Source organism: Peromyscus eremicus, chromosome 15 (assembly GCF_949786415.1).
Source record: "Peromyscus eremicus chromosome 15, PerEre_H2_v1, whole genome shotgun sequence".
NCBI classification, from domain to species: Eukaryota; Metazoa; Chordata; class Mammalia; order Rodentia; family Cricetidae; genus Peromyscus; species Peromyscus eremicus.
The window spans coordinates 6,584,716-6,599,698 of NC_081431.1; the positions used below are offsets into that span (position 1 = coordinate 6,584,716).

Sequence of the window (14,983 nt, forward strand, 5' to 3'; positions counted from 1 at the left end):
ACCTGGCTCTGCTGTTTTTAAGGGAGCTCACAGGCTTCCTTAAATGCTGTCATGTTTGCAGCAAGAGAATTATATTTGGTTCTCTAACTTCAAACATTATTATTATATTTATTTACGGGTCTTGTGTGTATGCATGTACCTGTTTTTGCACATGCCACAGCCTGTGTGTGGAGGTCAGAGGGCACCTTACAGGAGTCAGTTCTCACCTTTGACCGTTGAGTCCTGGAGAGGGAACTCGGGCCGTCAGGCTTGGTGGCAAGTGTCCACCTGCGGAGTCATCTTCCCAGGCCCAGTTCTCCCACTTTGGTTAACTAGAACAAATTGAGTAGTTTTCAGATAAATGTGCAATCTGCCTTTTACAGTGTACTATGATCTGCTTACTGTAGAAGAAGCTGCAATGTTTCAGAGTGGTGTGGTGACTCTGTGTTCTTTCCTAGTGTGTGCCGACAACAACCATGTCCGTACGTGGACAGTGACGCGGTTCAGAGGGATGATCTCCACTCAGCCAGGCTCGACTCCCTTAGCGTCATTCAAGATCCTGTCCTTGGAGGAGACAGAAAGCCATGGCAGCTACTCCTCTGGAAATGACATAGGTAGGCATCTTCCAAGATTTGGAAATCCAGGACTGGGGTTATCATGGGAATTTTATATTTTAATTTTGAAAGTCATTCAAAGTATTTTTTTTTAGTGTGTGTGTGTGTGTGTAGGTGTGTGTGTGTGTGTGTGTGTGTGTGTGTGTGTGTGTGTGTGTGTGTAGGTGTAGGCTGACCTCAGAATGATGCTGACACAGGGTCTCTGCTGGCCTGGCACTCACCAAATAGTCTAGACTGGCTGGCCAGTGCTCTCCAAGGATCTGCCTGTCTCCGCCTCTCCGGCGTGGGGATTTCATACACAGCCTGGCCTGGCTTGTTCCTGTGGACTCTGGGACTTGAGCTCAGGTCTGTGTGCTTTACCGAGGCAGCTGTCTTCCCAGTCCTGTCGTTTCCTTATTAGTTCTGTAAATTCACAAATTACACTATTGAAACATTTATTATTGTTTAAGAAGTTGAGATAAACAATTTCCTCTTACTAGCATTTCCTCCTTTAAGGGTTATCTTCAAATGCTAACTAGCTAGATTTGTTTGTAACTAATGTTGTAATTGATTGCTGTGCATAATTGAAATTTTACATTTTTTCTTTTGTTTTTAACAATTATTGAGAATAAAATTGAAACTGGGAAGAGTCAGCGTTGTTATGGAATTGGAGTTGTTTGATCAGCCTGTGCACATCACTGTACTCTGCTCCCAGCAAAAGTGGTGTGGTTAGCCTGATTCTCGGTCTGCGTACTGTTCATCTGTGAAATGGGGACGATGATGGTTGCTTACCTTATGTAGCACCTAGGAAGCACAGAGCCAGCATTTACCACCTAGTGATGAAAATGCCACTGTTCCTTTTGTTAAGTGGGTGTGCCCATGCATGTGAGATGAAGGCTGGGGATATAACTCGGTGTCAGCCTGCTTCCCCAGCACATCAGCAACAACAAAGAACTTGTTATGTGGAAGTTTGTGCGTGCCACATACTTTTTATGGAAAAGCTTCTGTTAATGAGTGTAATAAAGAAGGAGTTATTAATTTCCTCAGTTTCTCATGGCAGGATTTTCTTTTATAGTTGGGTTCAGTCTTCACTTCCTTGCCAAGTATAATAGAGGAGAAATAATTGAGTCATTTTTTAAAAAATGATGTATTTTTTATTTTATGTCTTTTTTATTTTGTATTTATTTGTTGGATGACAGAAGAGGGCAGCTGATCTCCAGAACTGGGGTTACATACGGTTGTGAACCACTGTGTGGGAGCTAGGAACTGAACGCAGGTCTTCTACAAGAGCAGCAAGTGCTTTTAACCTCTAAGCCATCTCTCCAGCCGAAGCCTTTCATTTTTATATTGAAAACCTTTGAGTGCAGCCCCAAATAGGCTGAGCATCCATAGTCCAGAAGTCCGAATCCCAGTCTTCTACAGCTCTTTCAGCCCTGTGTGAAAGGTGGAAAGTTCCGCACAGTGAAACTTGGGTCCCTTCATCCTGTTAGATCTTTGTTTAGACCGATGTCCTGTCCTCGAGGTGTCTCATTCTGGATGTGAAAATTACAAAAGTCAAAACACTCCAAACTGAAGAATTTGTCATCCAGGAGCCCTGGACAATGTGCTGCTGGGCACTGTGTGCAGATGCCTGCTTGGTGGCAGCTGCTGATGGTGTTTTCTGGAACTCAATGCAAAATTATTTCTTTACTTTGTGTCCTGAGAAAATAGAAAAACACTGAAGGAGCAATGTGGTTGATGGAGGCTTCTGATTACTTAAATTCTTTAAAAAACATTACATTTTGTGTGTGTGCACTTGAGTGGGCATTCCTGTGTTTGTGCTCGATCTTGCCAGAGCACACACGTGGAGTCGGTTCTCTCCCGCTGTGTGAGTGTGGGAATCCAACTCAGGACATCAAGCTTGGTGACAAGTGCCTTTAACTGCAGGGGCATCTCACCAGCACCATTACATTCCATTTTTTGAAGTTAATCTTCAGAAGATGTTACATTTCTGCTTGTAGGCTTTCAAAACAGTAGTAGGGATACATGAAGTGATTTAGTGTATATCCGCTCTTGCCCTGTCGGAGCTAAGGATCGAGGCCGTGCTCCCAAGCCTTTGTCTGGGTTGTCAGAATCTAAACCAAAGGGACCAAAGGGGCCTTCTGGTACTGTTCCTGCAGATCCTTCAAGAACGATTGTCCTCAGCTTATATGTCTTTAATGCATAAAATACAATTTTGAAGTATTGTGGGACTGAAGATACGGCTTAACAATGAAGAGTACTCCCTGCTCTTCTGGAAGACATGAGTTCAGTTCCAGCGTACACATAGGGAAGCTTCTTGGCATCCAGTGCCGCCTTCTGGCCTCTGTAGACTTGTTCTCACATGTGGCACACTAACACACACACAGACACACACACATACACACACGTACAGTGGTATACTGACACAACTAGATGCCCACACAGACACACTCAGACACACACTCATGCAGATACACTCACACATTCACATATTCTTAGACATGTTCACACACACACACACACACACACACACACACACACACCTCGAAAGAAATACTTTAAAAAAAAAAAACAAATGTTACATATTTCTATTGTAAAATTTAGTGCAGATAGACATACTTTGCTTGTGTGTGACACTGATTTAGGGCTTGTGCCACAGCAACAGGCATGACGGTTGTTTGGGGAGAGAGTGTTAGAATTGATATTCTTTTGTAAAGGAAACCGTTTCTCAACCAGTCTGACCTTCCTATTTTCTGACACAGGACCTTTTGGAGAACGAGATGATCAACAAGTATTTATCCAGAAAGTTGTTCCCATCACTAACAAGCTGTTTGTCAGGCTGTCGTCCACTGGAAAAAGGTAACACTTCACAGAAAGATGTGTATTCAGAAGTTGCCTTTGTTAGAGGTGGAAGAATGCACTAACCACATTGAGACAAAAGTTCTGTGCTAGTTAACTACTAAAAAGGTGAAACACAAAATCTTCATTGACTCAGGATGTAACAGACTGAGAGCACCATAGAAAAGAAAACAAACCTTTGAATTTAAACATTTCCCATCATGCACAAACATTATCTACGTTGCTGTGTCTCTCAGATGGGACATTACAGATTTCCTGACCATCTCTACATGGAACAAAAGTAAGGTCATGCTTGGCTGATGATCATGTGACCTGCAGACCTGCCATAGCTCCCAGTTAGCAGCTGTGTGTCAGTTCACATTTGTCCTCACTCTCCCCTGGAATGGCCTCTCTCACTGTGCCCTGTGCTTATACAGCAGGGGTGCCACTCTGGTCTTGAGTGCGTTGGGACTTGCTTTTCTGCCTTTGTCTTCGGAGATGATTTTTTTGGTCTAATTTTAATGGTGATCAGTGGATTTCATGGCAGACAGACGTACTAAATTCTAATACTGCCCTTGATTAGCTATGTAAATTCAACTTAAGTGACCTCATCGGTTGCCTGGCCGATTAAGGTTCCATTGTCTGGAGAGTGTGCTGTAGCTGGAGTGTTCTTGTGTCCACCCGGCTCCTGCAGCTGATCTGTCCCAAGTAAACACACAGAGACTGATAATACTTATAAACTGTATGGCTGTGGCAGGCTTCTTGGCTATCTAGTTTACATCTTAAATTAACCCATTTCTATAAATCTATACGTTGCCACGTGGCTCATGGCTTACCAGTATCTTTACATCTTACTTCTCATGGCGGTGGCTGGCAGTGTCTCCTGACTCAGTCTTCCACTTCTCAGAGTTCTCTTCTCTGCTTATCCCGCCTATACTATACTTCCTGCCTGGCTACTGGCCAATCAGTGTTTTATTTATCAATCAGTCAATCAGAGCAACACATTCACAGCATACCGAAAGACATCCCACAGCAGTGTGCCTTATGGTAAAGTGACAAAAACAGGATCGGAAGTCCTTAGAGTCACTGGCTGCCGGGGATGCTGTAGAAATGAGCTTTCCTGTCATTTTGTTTCACTTTGAAAATGATTGTCCCTAGTTTTGCTGTTTGTTCTTCTGCATGTCAGACAAGTGAGCAAGTAAAATTCCTATGAGTAGTCATTAAGGACCCAGGGTTTGTTTTCAGTGTGGCTGGTGGTGCTGCTGTCTCTAAAGTTCCCTCTGCCTCTCTTTGGCATGTCTCTGTTACATGGTGTTTTCATGAATATACTCTGAGAGTGGATAGGTTTTATTTTCATCAAGATTGCATGTAGTCATTAGTAATTAATGACTGAATTCTAGAAAATGACTAATGTGCCTAAACCATCCCACAGATTGTATGTTCTTAGGAAGTGAATCCAGAGTTTGTACTGTAGTTAGTTTGTACGCAGTGCAGAAGCTGCAAACTGTCTGAAGCTGGACTCCAGCTCTCACAGGTCCGGTTTCATCCATGTTCCATTTTAATGTCCCCTTCTGTGTTTATTTTAGAAAGTTTTCTGAGTAAGATGGATTTTATGATCTAGAGGGAAACTACAGTAACAGAACAAGTTCAGGGCCCTGGAGACAGAAATGGAAGGAGCTGACAGTGAGTAGGTCAGAGAGCCGTCCATAGACTAAGGACTCCATACCATGGCGGGAGACCATGGCAAAGCCATATTTGTTCTCGTGCATGTAACATCGATTATTTTACTTTAAAAATAAACTACAAATACAGATGTTTTAAAAATTTAAGTCACTTTATAAATACAATGTTAATCATTATATGAATAATGAAAAAGATTGTTCTGAAAAACAAAAAAGAAATTGATGCTTCCACAGTCATTTCAGGTTTTTAAAATACTAGTGCCTGGGTGCTGCAGCTATGGTTGCTACTTTTGCAGAGAACCTGGGTTCAGTTTCCAGCATCCCTGGTGGGCAGCTCACAACCATCTATAACTCCAGTTGCAGGAAGTACCTTTTCTGCCCCCTGGGGCACCAGACATACATCTAGGCACTAACACATATATATAAAATAAATCTTTTTTAAAGTTGTACCAACTGAAATAAAGGAGAAATCATGTCTTTACAAGTGATCATAGTGGACCTTACATGTGGGAAATAGTGACGTTTACCCGAGATGGGACGTGGGCCCTGGGCCTCATCTCCCCCAGTGGCCGATGCCGCCTCCCCTCAGGCGCTTGTCCTCTCACTTCCGTCCGCTCAGGCCTTTCTTGCTGCTGAGCCGCTTCTCCTGCTCACAGTTCTGGAACTTGTTGGAACTTGAGTGGTTCACACTGTAAAGTTGTGCAGAAGCTTATTCTTTTTCAGAGTCAGTGGGCTTTCTTTTCATATCCACCCCCACCCACCCCCCACCCCCACCCCCACCCCCGCGGGCGCATTTCTCTTTGTTTTCTCACATCTTCCCTCTGCGGACGTCCACATTCAGGATGGCTTTTGTGACTAAATCACCTCTTTCTGTCAGTTGAGAACACACTAATGTATGAGAAGCTCTTTTCATTCAGAGAAACCAGACTTGTCTTTTTTGTCAACTCTCTTGGACCATTTGAAAACTATGTTAGATACATGTTTATTTGGAAACATTTCATGTAGACAGTGTATGCAGTTGCTTCCTTTTGGGTGACAACCATCCTGTCGTTGCAGGATTTGTGAGATCCAGGCTGTCGACTGCACTACCATATCCTCGTTCACCGTGAGAGAGTGTGAGGGCTCCAGCAGGATGGGCTCACGGCCACGGCGCTACTTGTTCACAGGCCACACGAACGGCAGCATCCAGATGTGGGATCTGACCACAGCTATGGACATGGTCAACAAGAGTGAGGACAAGGGTACGTACGTAGGTAACCACGCAGGAGGATATTTGTCACAAGCTGACCTTTGACCTCAGATGTGAACAAGTGCTTCTCTCCTAAGATGCAGGTGGCCCCACTGAGGAAGAGCTGCTCAAGCTGCTAGACCAGTGTGACCTGAGCACGTCCCGCTGCGCTACCCCCAACATCAGTCCTGCCACGTCTGTGCTTCAGCACAGCCGCCTTCGGGAGTCCAGCTCCAGGTGGGTCAGAGTGGGTGGTGCCTCCTCATGGACTCGGTGCTGGAAGCATACAGTTGGAAAAGCTAGGGTTTTCAGAGTGCAGTTTAATTGTTCAAATATTAATAAATTTTTATTTGTATGCATAGCACATGCTTTTCAGAGGAAAACATTTTAAACTTTTGTTGAGTTTGTTCTTTGACAGTTTCATACATGTATAATGTGCAAGGAGAAAAATATTGTGGTCTTTCGTGTATTTGGCGTGATTGACCCCTAGATTTCATACATGCCAAACATGCTGTTTACAACTGAGCCTGACCCTTATTCTCTTTTGCTTTTTAACTTTCTTTGGAAATTTATTAGTTACTTTTCTGTTCCTGTGCTAAAACACCATAACCAAAATAACTTACAAAAGAAGTTTATTTGAGCTTAAGATTCCAGAGGGTTAAGCGTCTATCATGGTGGGAAGCATGGCAGCAGGTGGCAGGCAGCAGGCATGGAGCAGAGGCTGAGGGCTCACATCCTGAACCACAAGCACAAGGCAGAGAGAATGGACTAAAAGTGGTGCAAGGCTTTACATTCCCAAAGCCTGGCCCCAGTGACATACATCCCCCAGCAAGACCACACTTCCTAAGCCTTCACAAACAGCATCACCAACTGGGGACCAAGTGATCAGATGCCTGAGATTATGGGGGACATTTATCATTCCAACCACTTCGGGAAATGACTGGCAGTTGGAATGCCAATTATGTGATCAGTAATTCACTGTATTAGGGTTCTCTAGAGTCACAGAACTTATAGAAGGAAAAATCTCTCTCTCTCTCTCTCTTTCTCTCTCTCTCTCTCTCTCTCTCTCTCTCTCTCTCTCGGAATATAAGGGAATTTATTGGAATAACGTCGTACAGGCTGCAGTCCAACAATGACTAGCTATGAATGGAAAATCCAGGAATCTAGTAGTTGCTCAGTCCCACAAGCCTGGGTGTATGAGCTGGGCTTCTGTACTTGCTGGAATCCCAGAGAAATAGGCTCCAGTGCCAGTGAAGGAACGGATGTGCTGACAAGGCCAGGGCAAGCAGGCGGAGAATGAACCCTTCCTTCTTCCATTCTCCTTCTATAGGCTTCCAGCAGAAGGTGTGGTCCAGATGAAAGGTGTGCCTTTCCAACTCAAGATCTGAGTTAAAGGCCTGTGTCTTCCCGCCTCAAGATCCAAATCAAAAGCCTGTGTCTTCCAGCCGCTAGATCTGGATCCCAAGTGTGCCCTTCATTTCTGGATTATAGTTCATTCCAAATCTAGTCAAGTTGACAACCAAAAACCACTGTCACCCTTCCCCTGAATTAGAAAAATCACGTATCAGTTGGATACGTTGTGGAGTTTTTGTTCTCATTGCTCAGGTTCAGTGCTAGTGAAAAGTGGTTAAGTTATCTTGTCTAATTTCATAGTAAGGCATTGTGTACTTAGTATAATGAAATACTTTGCCTTTTCCACCATATTGACAAAAACATTTCAAATTCTGGGAATCCAAGAGCCAAATATTGAGTTACATTGATTGCTTATTTTAGACCCTATTTTCCTTCTTCCCTGCTGTTCAGAATTGTTGCTTGATTGTGAATGCATGTATGGTATTATGTTGGTAATTGTATGTAATACGGTCTACTAGACAAATACATTCTCACAGAGAGGTGTGGATAGTAATATGCCTTATCTGTTTTTATGATGTTTTAGTTGGCAGTTTGACTGCTGAGATAGGCTCCTGAGACCTTGAAGTAAAATCATAACTGACATTTTTAAAATCTGTTTTTTAGCCTTCAGCTCCAGCACCATGAAACCATCCATGAAGCAGCTACTTACGGGGCAACACGGCCTTACCGGGAGAGCCCTTTGTTAGCCAGAGCGAGGAGGACCGAGAGTTTCCACAGCTACAGGGACTTCCAGACTCTCAATCTCAACAGAAACTCAGAGAAGTCTGTCCCAGAAAACGGTCCCGTGGGTCCACCACAGGCGGAAGCGAAAGGGGCAGCCGGGGAATGCAGTGTGTCTGAGAGGAAGTCCCCTGGGACAGAGCTGAGATGTGGGAAAGAGTTGGATGGCAGCTTCGAAGTGCAGAGAGCAGCTGAAGGCTTGTCAGAGTCCAAGAAAAGGTCATCAGAGGACGACAACGAGCATAAAGTGGAGTTACGGAAGAAAGGGTTTGAAGCAGGAGGATTCCTTGGTAGAAAGAAGGTTCCCCATCTGGCGTCCTCACCAAGTACCTCCGATGGAGGGACCGACTCTCCTGGTACGGCATCCCCATCTCCAACAAAGACCACTCCGTCACCTCGGCACAAAAAGAGTGATTCCTCGGGCCAGGAGTACAGCTTGTGAACTCACCAAAGTGCATGATAGTTTTGATAAATGTACATGAAAAACAAAACTCCCTGGGTTTCCATACATTGGCTTTTACATCAAAACTCTGTAGGATACAGTTTGACCTGTGTAGTGTTTTCTGGGCCGACTCTTCTGAGGCAGGAGCAGAGCATATTCGGGGCGCAGTGATGCATTCCTGGACAGCTCAGAAGTAGCCCCAGGCCTGCAGGCACGTGTAAGAGCAGTTTGTAAGCAGGAGTCATGGTCCGGCCGCCCTCTCTGCGGGCTTCTGTCCCAGCACCATGGTAGTGCCCTTAGAGCAGGTGAGGCAGTGGGCCCGTTCCTAATCCAGTTGTCCAAGGCTTGTCTTGCAGTGGTACCTTAACGTTAATGACAGAATCTCCTTGGAATGTGGCTCCCAACCCTTGTGATTGCGGAGTGTTTACTAGATACTTGTTGAGGTGCTATGTTGTGAAAAAGTCTCATGTAACTCAAAACACTATTATTGGACCCCAGGTTCCACGGTGCACTACGTCTTTAGGGTTGTTTTACTTCGTTGTGGTCATTTTCTGATTCTTGTTGTTGGGAGGTAGTGCAGCATGCACCACCAGTGTTTGATACCCGAAGTCTCTCCCGTGGGAACAACCGTCTGTCTGAATAGGTAAAATAATACAACAGGGAAGCGGTGTCCAGAAGGGCATCCCTCTGTTTGCTGGTCTGCCCGCTTTAGGAGCCACTGTGTCTTTTCAGTGTCTCACAGGATTTGGAGTAAAATGCTTCCATATGTAAAACTGTTGTTTTGACTTTAATTTGAATTCTGAGGGCAAAAGAAAAATTTTTGTACATTTTCTTCATTTAATCGGAATGATTTACACATTTCTGTAAATGGAGAAAATGTAAATTTAAACCCATGAGTGAATAATGTATAACTCCCATTCCCAGAAGTATAATGAAGTTAGAAAAATTCTTTAAAATTAACTATATTGTCAGTGGTTTCACAAAAATTCCCTTGTATTTATTTGTCAATTAAATCAAATGAGAAAGGTTAAGGCAGTGTGTCTTCAGTTATTTACGGAACAGTGGTATCATGTTTAAGCTGTACCCACATGTGTTTGTAAAAAAAAGAAACGTACTTACTGTGTAAGAAGATCACTAAAGAAGAGAGAGAAAGTTGGTTGGGACTAAAATTTCATAGAAAGATCGTGTGAACCTTAATCTCAACCTGGCAATTGGAGGCCAGCCTGGGCTACATCGTGAGCCTCTGTCTCAACATGGAAGAGTAACTCATTAAAGCATGGCTGCAGCAGCGTTCTGCAGGTCTAGCCTTGGGTCTCCCATCTACAGGAGAGCTGGATTCCACTTGTCTAGATCGCTGTGCCTACCTTGTCAAGGTTGTGACTCAAAGGGCAATAACGAAACATAGCTGTATACTCTGTTGCAAAAGGAAAAACAGTTTCATGGTGAAGACAGTGCAGGCCGTTTTGTTCTACTGAGGGGTAAGTATTGTTCTCATCTCACAGATGGCGCAGACCACAGAGGGTAATAGTAGCCAGTGGCTGAGCCAGCTTTCGGACTGAGGTCTTTTGTTTGAAAAACCTACAGTTTCCTTCTTGGCTTTCCCATTAGGATTGCCTGGCCTGGTGTTAAATATAGTTGTCCTAGCCCTATTCCAACCTTGCTGAATTTGAGTGTCGTAGTGAACTCAATTTTGGGAAGGGAATCACAGTTGATTGTAGTGTACGTTGGATCAGAACATGCTTATCACATTCTGGTTTCTTAATAGGTATGCCTCTGTCATTTTTTATGAGTATCTCAGGCTTGCTAGAATATTCTTTCGTAAGTATATTAAACCTCGTTCACATTTAAATATCTGTTCTGACCGTCTTTACGTGCATTACGACTGCATTGTTGTACCTGTCCTTTGCTTTCTTCACCAGCTGTAGTATGTTATGTGGATGCCAGCGTGAGTGCCAGAGCAGCATAACCTGCTCTAACAGACTTGTAAATGCCTGAGTTCTTTGTGGGTGTAGTTCACGTTGAGGGCAGTTGAAGGGACAGGAAGGCAAAAGAGTTCCTGAGATGAAGACAGTGGGAGGAGAAATGGCAGGAAGGAGTGGGCAGGTTGTCTAGACAGGACAGACAGGGAGACAGGGAGTACCCCAGGGCCCTGTAAAATACAACCTAGATTCCCATCAGCAGACTCCCAGACTTTGGGTCCCTCTCAGCCTGAAGGGATAAAGCTGTTCGGTTTGCTTCCTTGGCAGCTGGGTCTTCTGCCTTTCCCAGATGTTGACTTCTTTGTCTATCCCTGAGAAAGTACTCAGTGATCCCCTAGACAAGAACCAGCACCCCGTTATATTTCCCGGGGGGCTCATCCAGGATTTGAGGTGACATCTATGCAAGTACACTTGACTGAAAATCAGGAGAAGGACTTGGTGGAAGCTCCCTTCCTGCATTGGTCCTCTCCACCCAGTCAGCTCTCAGCCCACCCAGAGAAGGGGAATAGTGGGTTGGGAGAGTGGTGTGCTGTTATCTTGTGACTGAGTGGGGAGTTCTGCCACTCCTTAGCCAAGAAACACAATCGATGAGCCCCAATAATAATGATATTGATAATCATTGATCATATTCCTGGTGAAGAATAATGGGAGAAGGCTAATTCCTCACTGGGTATGCATGGAGAAGGTCACTCGGGTCATTAGAATTTAAGCTGAGTGCAGGCACCAGGGCCTAGGCTGGCTAGACAAAGAGAAACTTGTTCACCTTTCTGTTTCTTGAGCCATTCTAGTTCTTAGTCTTGATTTCCGACAGAGCTTGCTTTGATTTGAGGTGGAGTGGGCCTGAAATTCCCATTGAGGCCTCTAGGAGGGAGGGAGGGGGCAAAGTCCTGTCTGAGTAAGAAAGCTTCTTTACGTGCTGGCACCCCAGAGGGGCTTTAGCTGTTGGTGCAGAATACCGTGGCTACTGCAAGCTTGTCTTTGTTGTCGTTGGAACTCATAAGATGTATACTGTGTGGAGAGGCTGAGGAACAGGGTCTCCCATAGCTGCATTGCCTGGCTGACCTCACCCATGCTCCCTACACGCACATACCTTTTCCAGACTGGCCTCCCTTCTCTCCTCCCTGTCCTTACTATGTGCAAAGCTCTGTTGGCATTGAAAGACAGCGGGCTCTGGAGGTCCCCCACACACACACACCAATGGAAGAGCACTGGCTGTGGAGCTGTGGTGGGGTGTGGCAGTAGCAAGATTGCACACACTTGTAGCAGGCCCTGGGCTAGCTTTTCTCCCAGCACTGCTACAGTCAGCCCATGGAGGAAACAGAGGACCCTGTCTCAGCAGCATAGCTTTATGTACTTCCTGGTTCCTGGAGGCTTAAGAGCCTTCCTGGCTCATGTGAGTTTGCATTAGTGCAGGGCCAGGTGCAGGACAAGCTGCTGCTGATAACAAAGAAGGTCATCCTACTCAGTTGGGAGGCTGGAGGGGAAGGCTCCGTTGGTCTTCATAACTGCTCTTTCTGCCCTGCATCTCCAGTGGCTGGAACCTCTTTGCCTGTCTTCTGCATCTGCTTCTCCTCTAGGTCTGTACACTGAGGTGAACTACTGGTCACTGGAAATGTCTTAACCTTGGCCTTCAGATCCTGTGAGGCCAGAACAGAGCAGCACGTATCACTTGGTGTGCACCGAGCTCCCGTGGCTTAATGTCACGTTGAGGCATAGAAAATGGTTCTTAAGGTAAGCCAAGTGTGCTGAGAGATGGTGGCATCTTGGAAGCAAATGGAACTGTGAGTACCTGGGCCCAAGTTTATGCAGGGACAGACAAGGGGCCAAGATGACCCTGACAAAGACTAGAGAGGAGCTGGGAGTTGTAGGGGACTGAGGCACAGGTAGGTGTGGAGATCTCACTGCGCAGTCTGGCCTCTGCTCAGGACGAACAGGGTGGCAGAGAAAGGCATAATACTCTCCTCTGTCTCAGTGCAGGCAGGACAAATGGGTTCCAGATTCTCCCATCGTCCACTCAGCTGCTTCCTGTAGCACTGGACATGACAAGACTCTTAAGACACTCAAAACCTGATTTCCTTTTGCCAGGTATAGCCCCAATTCATTCTGGGATGTTTCCCTTGCATGAGATGATGGGAGAATTCACACCCACCTTTGTTCATGGAGCCTACTCATGAGAAGAACCAAAAGAAAAGCAGGTTATTGAGTTTTTCAGGTTGTCTGTCTCCATTTGCAAACACCCAGAAATTGGTTGTGGGTACAGGCTTCCAAGCAGTGCTCCAGTGCCCACCCAGGGTTTTATAAAGTTTAAAGGCTCCAAAGGAAAGAAAACTTTTCTGTGTCCCTCCATCTCTGTACCCATTGCATGATCCAGTAGGTGATGAGACTCATCTGAACCAGTCTCAACGGGTTATAAGGACAAGGCATTTTGGGTCCAGCTAGTTGTCAATGGACTCAACAGCAAGTCTATTTATTGTAAGCCACTCTGTTCAGTTTTAGAGAAGAGAAAATAAATGCCTTGTGTGTGCATTGAATTCTCCTGTGCTGTTTGAGTCCCTGAGAGGCTAGCTCTGGAGATACCAAATCTCGGCATTTCCTGAATAAGCTGGCCCTCTGGCTGTTTCTCCTTGCCACAGAATCAAAGAGTAAAGGCATCATGACGCAACTAATGGGAAAAAAACCAGAAACCACCTATGTAGTTAAGTCCAGAACTGCAGTTTGCTTTATCTGCTACTCACTGTTGTGGTAGATCACTCTGCTGTATGAAGACTGGTGTTTTCTGTAAGGTTTACCTGGGAACTCACCACCCTCAGGGTAGCAGCATGTATACAGGTAGTATTAAGTTACTACAGGTGTAGTTTGGATTCAACCTTTTTTTATTAAGGTGCTATTACACAACACTATCTTTGAAGCCAAGCAGCTGCCATGGCATCTACCAAGCCAGCTTGTAAAGATCATCTCAGGTAGGTTTGTTCATGTCATTAAGTCTCATAAGAAAGCTAGAAAGCATACACAAGTTACCAGGGTCTGGGCAAGTTATATATGGTATGTAACAGGTCAGAGTTTAATACATTGATATCAAATTTCTGCTTAAATCAATGGAGTTATTTTATCTCTATAGCAATTCCAAGGATTGGCTTAAAGAACAGAATCACATCTAAACAAAGTTTCAGTGTTTGATTTCCCCCTTGCCCCCAAGCTTTATCTAAACACTACTCAGTGGATAGAAGGCCAGTGAAGGCAGTGTGGAACTTTTAAGTGTTGGGGAACCTTACTTGGGAGACTAATGTGGTCAGAGGGATTAAGAGGAAGGCTATTTCCCATTTCCCTCTCAAGGTCAGCTTTGTCCCAGGGACCTCTGAGGTATAACTAGGGAATCACCTGTTGTCTTGTTCAGGGAGACTATGGAGATGCTACCCAGTGACTGTAGACTGGTTAGAGCTCAAGTTGAGTCTACAGAGAGGCATGTCAGCAGGGAAATTTCCTCCATATGTGTGAACAAGGTTTCTGACCTACCCTCACACAGATGGGACAACTGGCAAGCCCCAGTGACCCGAGGACCAGACCCTCATTCAGCCTTGACAGTTAAAAAGAAATGATTAATGTTGGCTGCCTGCATGGTGCTAAACACACAGCAGGAAAGTATCACACTCCAGGGGATCATCCTCCCTAGATATTAGGCTTAGTCCTCAGGAGGTGTTGTTTAGACAATATTTCTCACTAATGATTTGTTCCTGATTGGAAAAATGCTACCCAGATGTAGGACCTCATGATCCTGGTAGCGCCTACCTGCAGCCATGAGAGGCAGGCCCCCTTTGCTATAACCTAATAATGATGTGAGATAAGGCTTAGTGGACTGGCCAATTCTGTTTCTATTTCAAAAGGTAGAAAACTTTTGGCAAGATGGAAAATGCATGTTATGATGTGTACAGCCATTGTGGATGCCCCGCCACTTTAGTTGTGACAAAGGGTGGAAGTGTTTAATTCCACTCTTTGCTTTGACCCTTAAGGGTGTCATGTGTGCCACAGGTTTGGATGACAGTTCAGCATCCCAGAAGTCCAGCTGGACTGTTGGATCATAGGTAAATAGTGGCTTTTCAGCAAAATAAGCA

The 14,983-nt window shown here is 44.9% G+C and overlaps 1 protein-coding gene across 3 annotated transcripts in view; it reads left to right on the plus strand.

The window, feature by feature from the left end:
• Positions 1-9,635, plus strand: part of Kctd3 (potassium channel tetramerization domain containing 3) — a 42,810-nt gene extending 33,175 nt beyond the window's left edge. For 2 of the 3 annotated variants that reach the window (XM_059280319.1, XM_059280321.1), the window contains 5 exons: positions 438-593; positions 3,335-3,431; positions 6,149-6,333; positions 6,419-6,557; positions 8,337-9,635. In XM_059280319.1, the coding sequence (XP_059136302.1) occupies positions 438-593; positions 3,335-3,431; positions 6,149-6,333; positions 6,419-6,557; positions 8,337-8,895 (1,136 nt within the window). In that variant the 3' untranslated portion in view covers positions 8,896-9,635. The remainder of the gene's footprint in view (positions 1-437; positions 594-3,334; positions 3,432-6,148; positions 6,334-6,418; positions 6,558-8,336) is intronic. The other variant, XM_059280320.1, reaches the window with a different exon arrangement.
• The last annotated feature ends 5,348 nt before the right edge of the window (positions 9,636-14,983 follow it).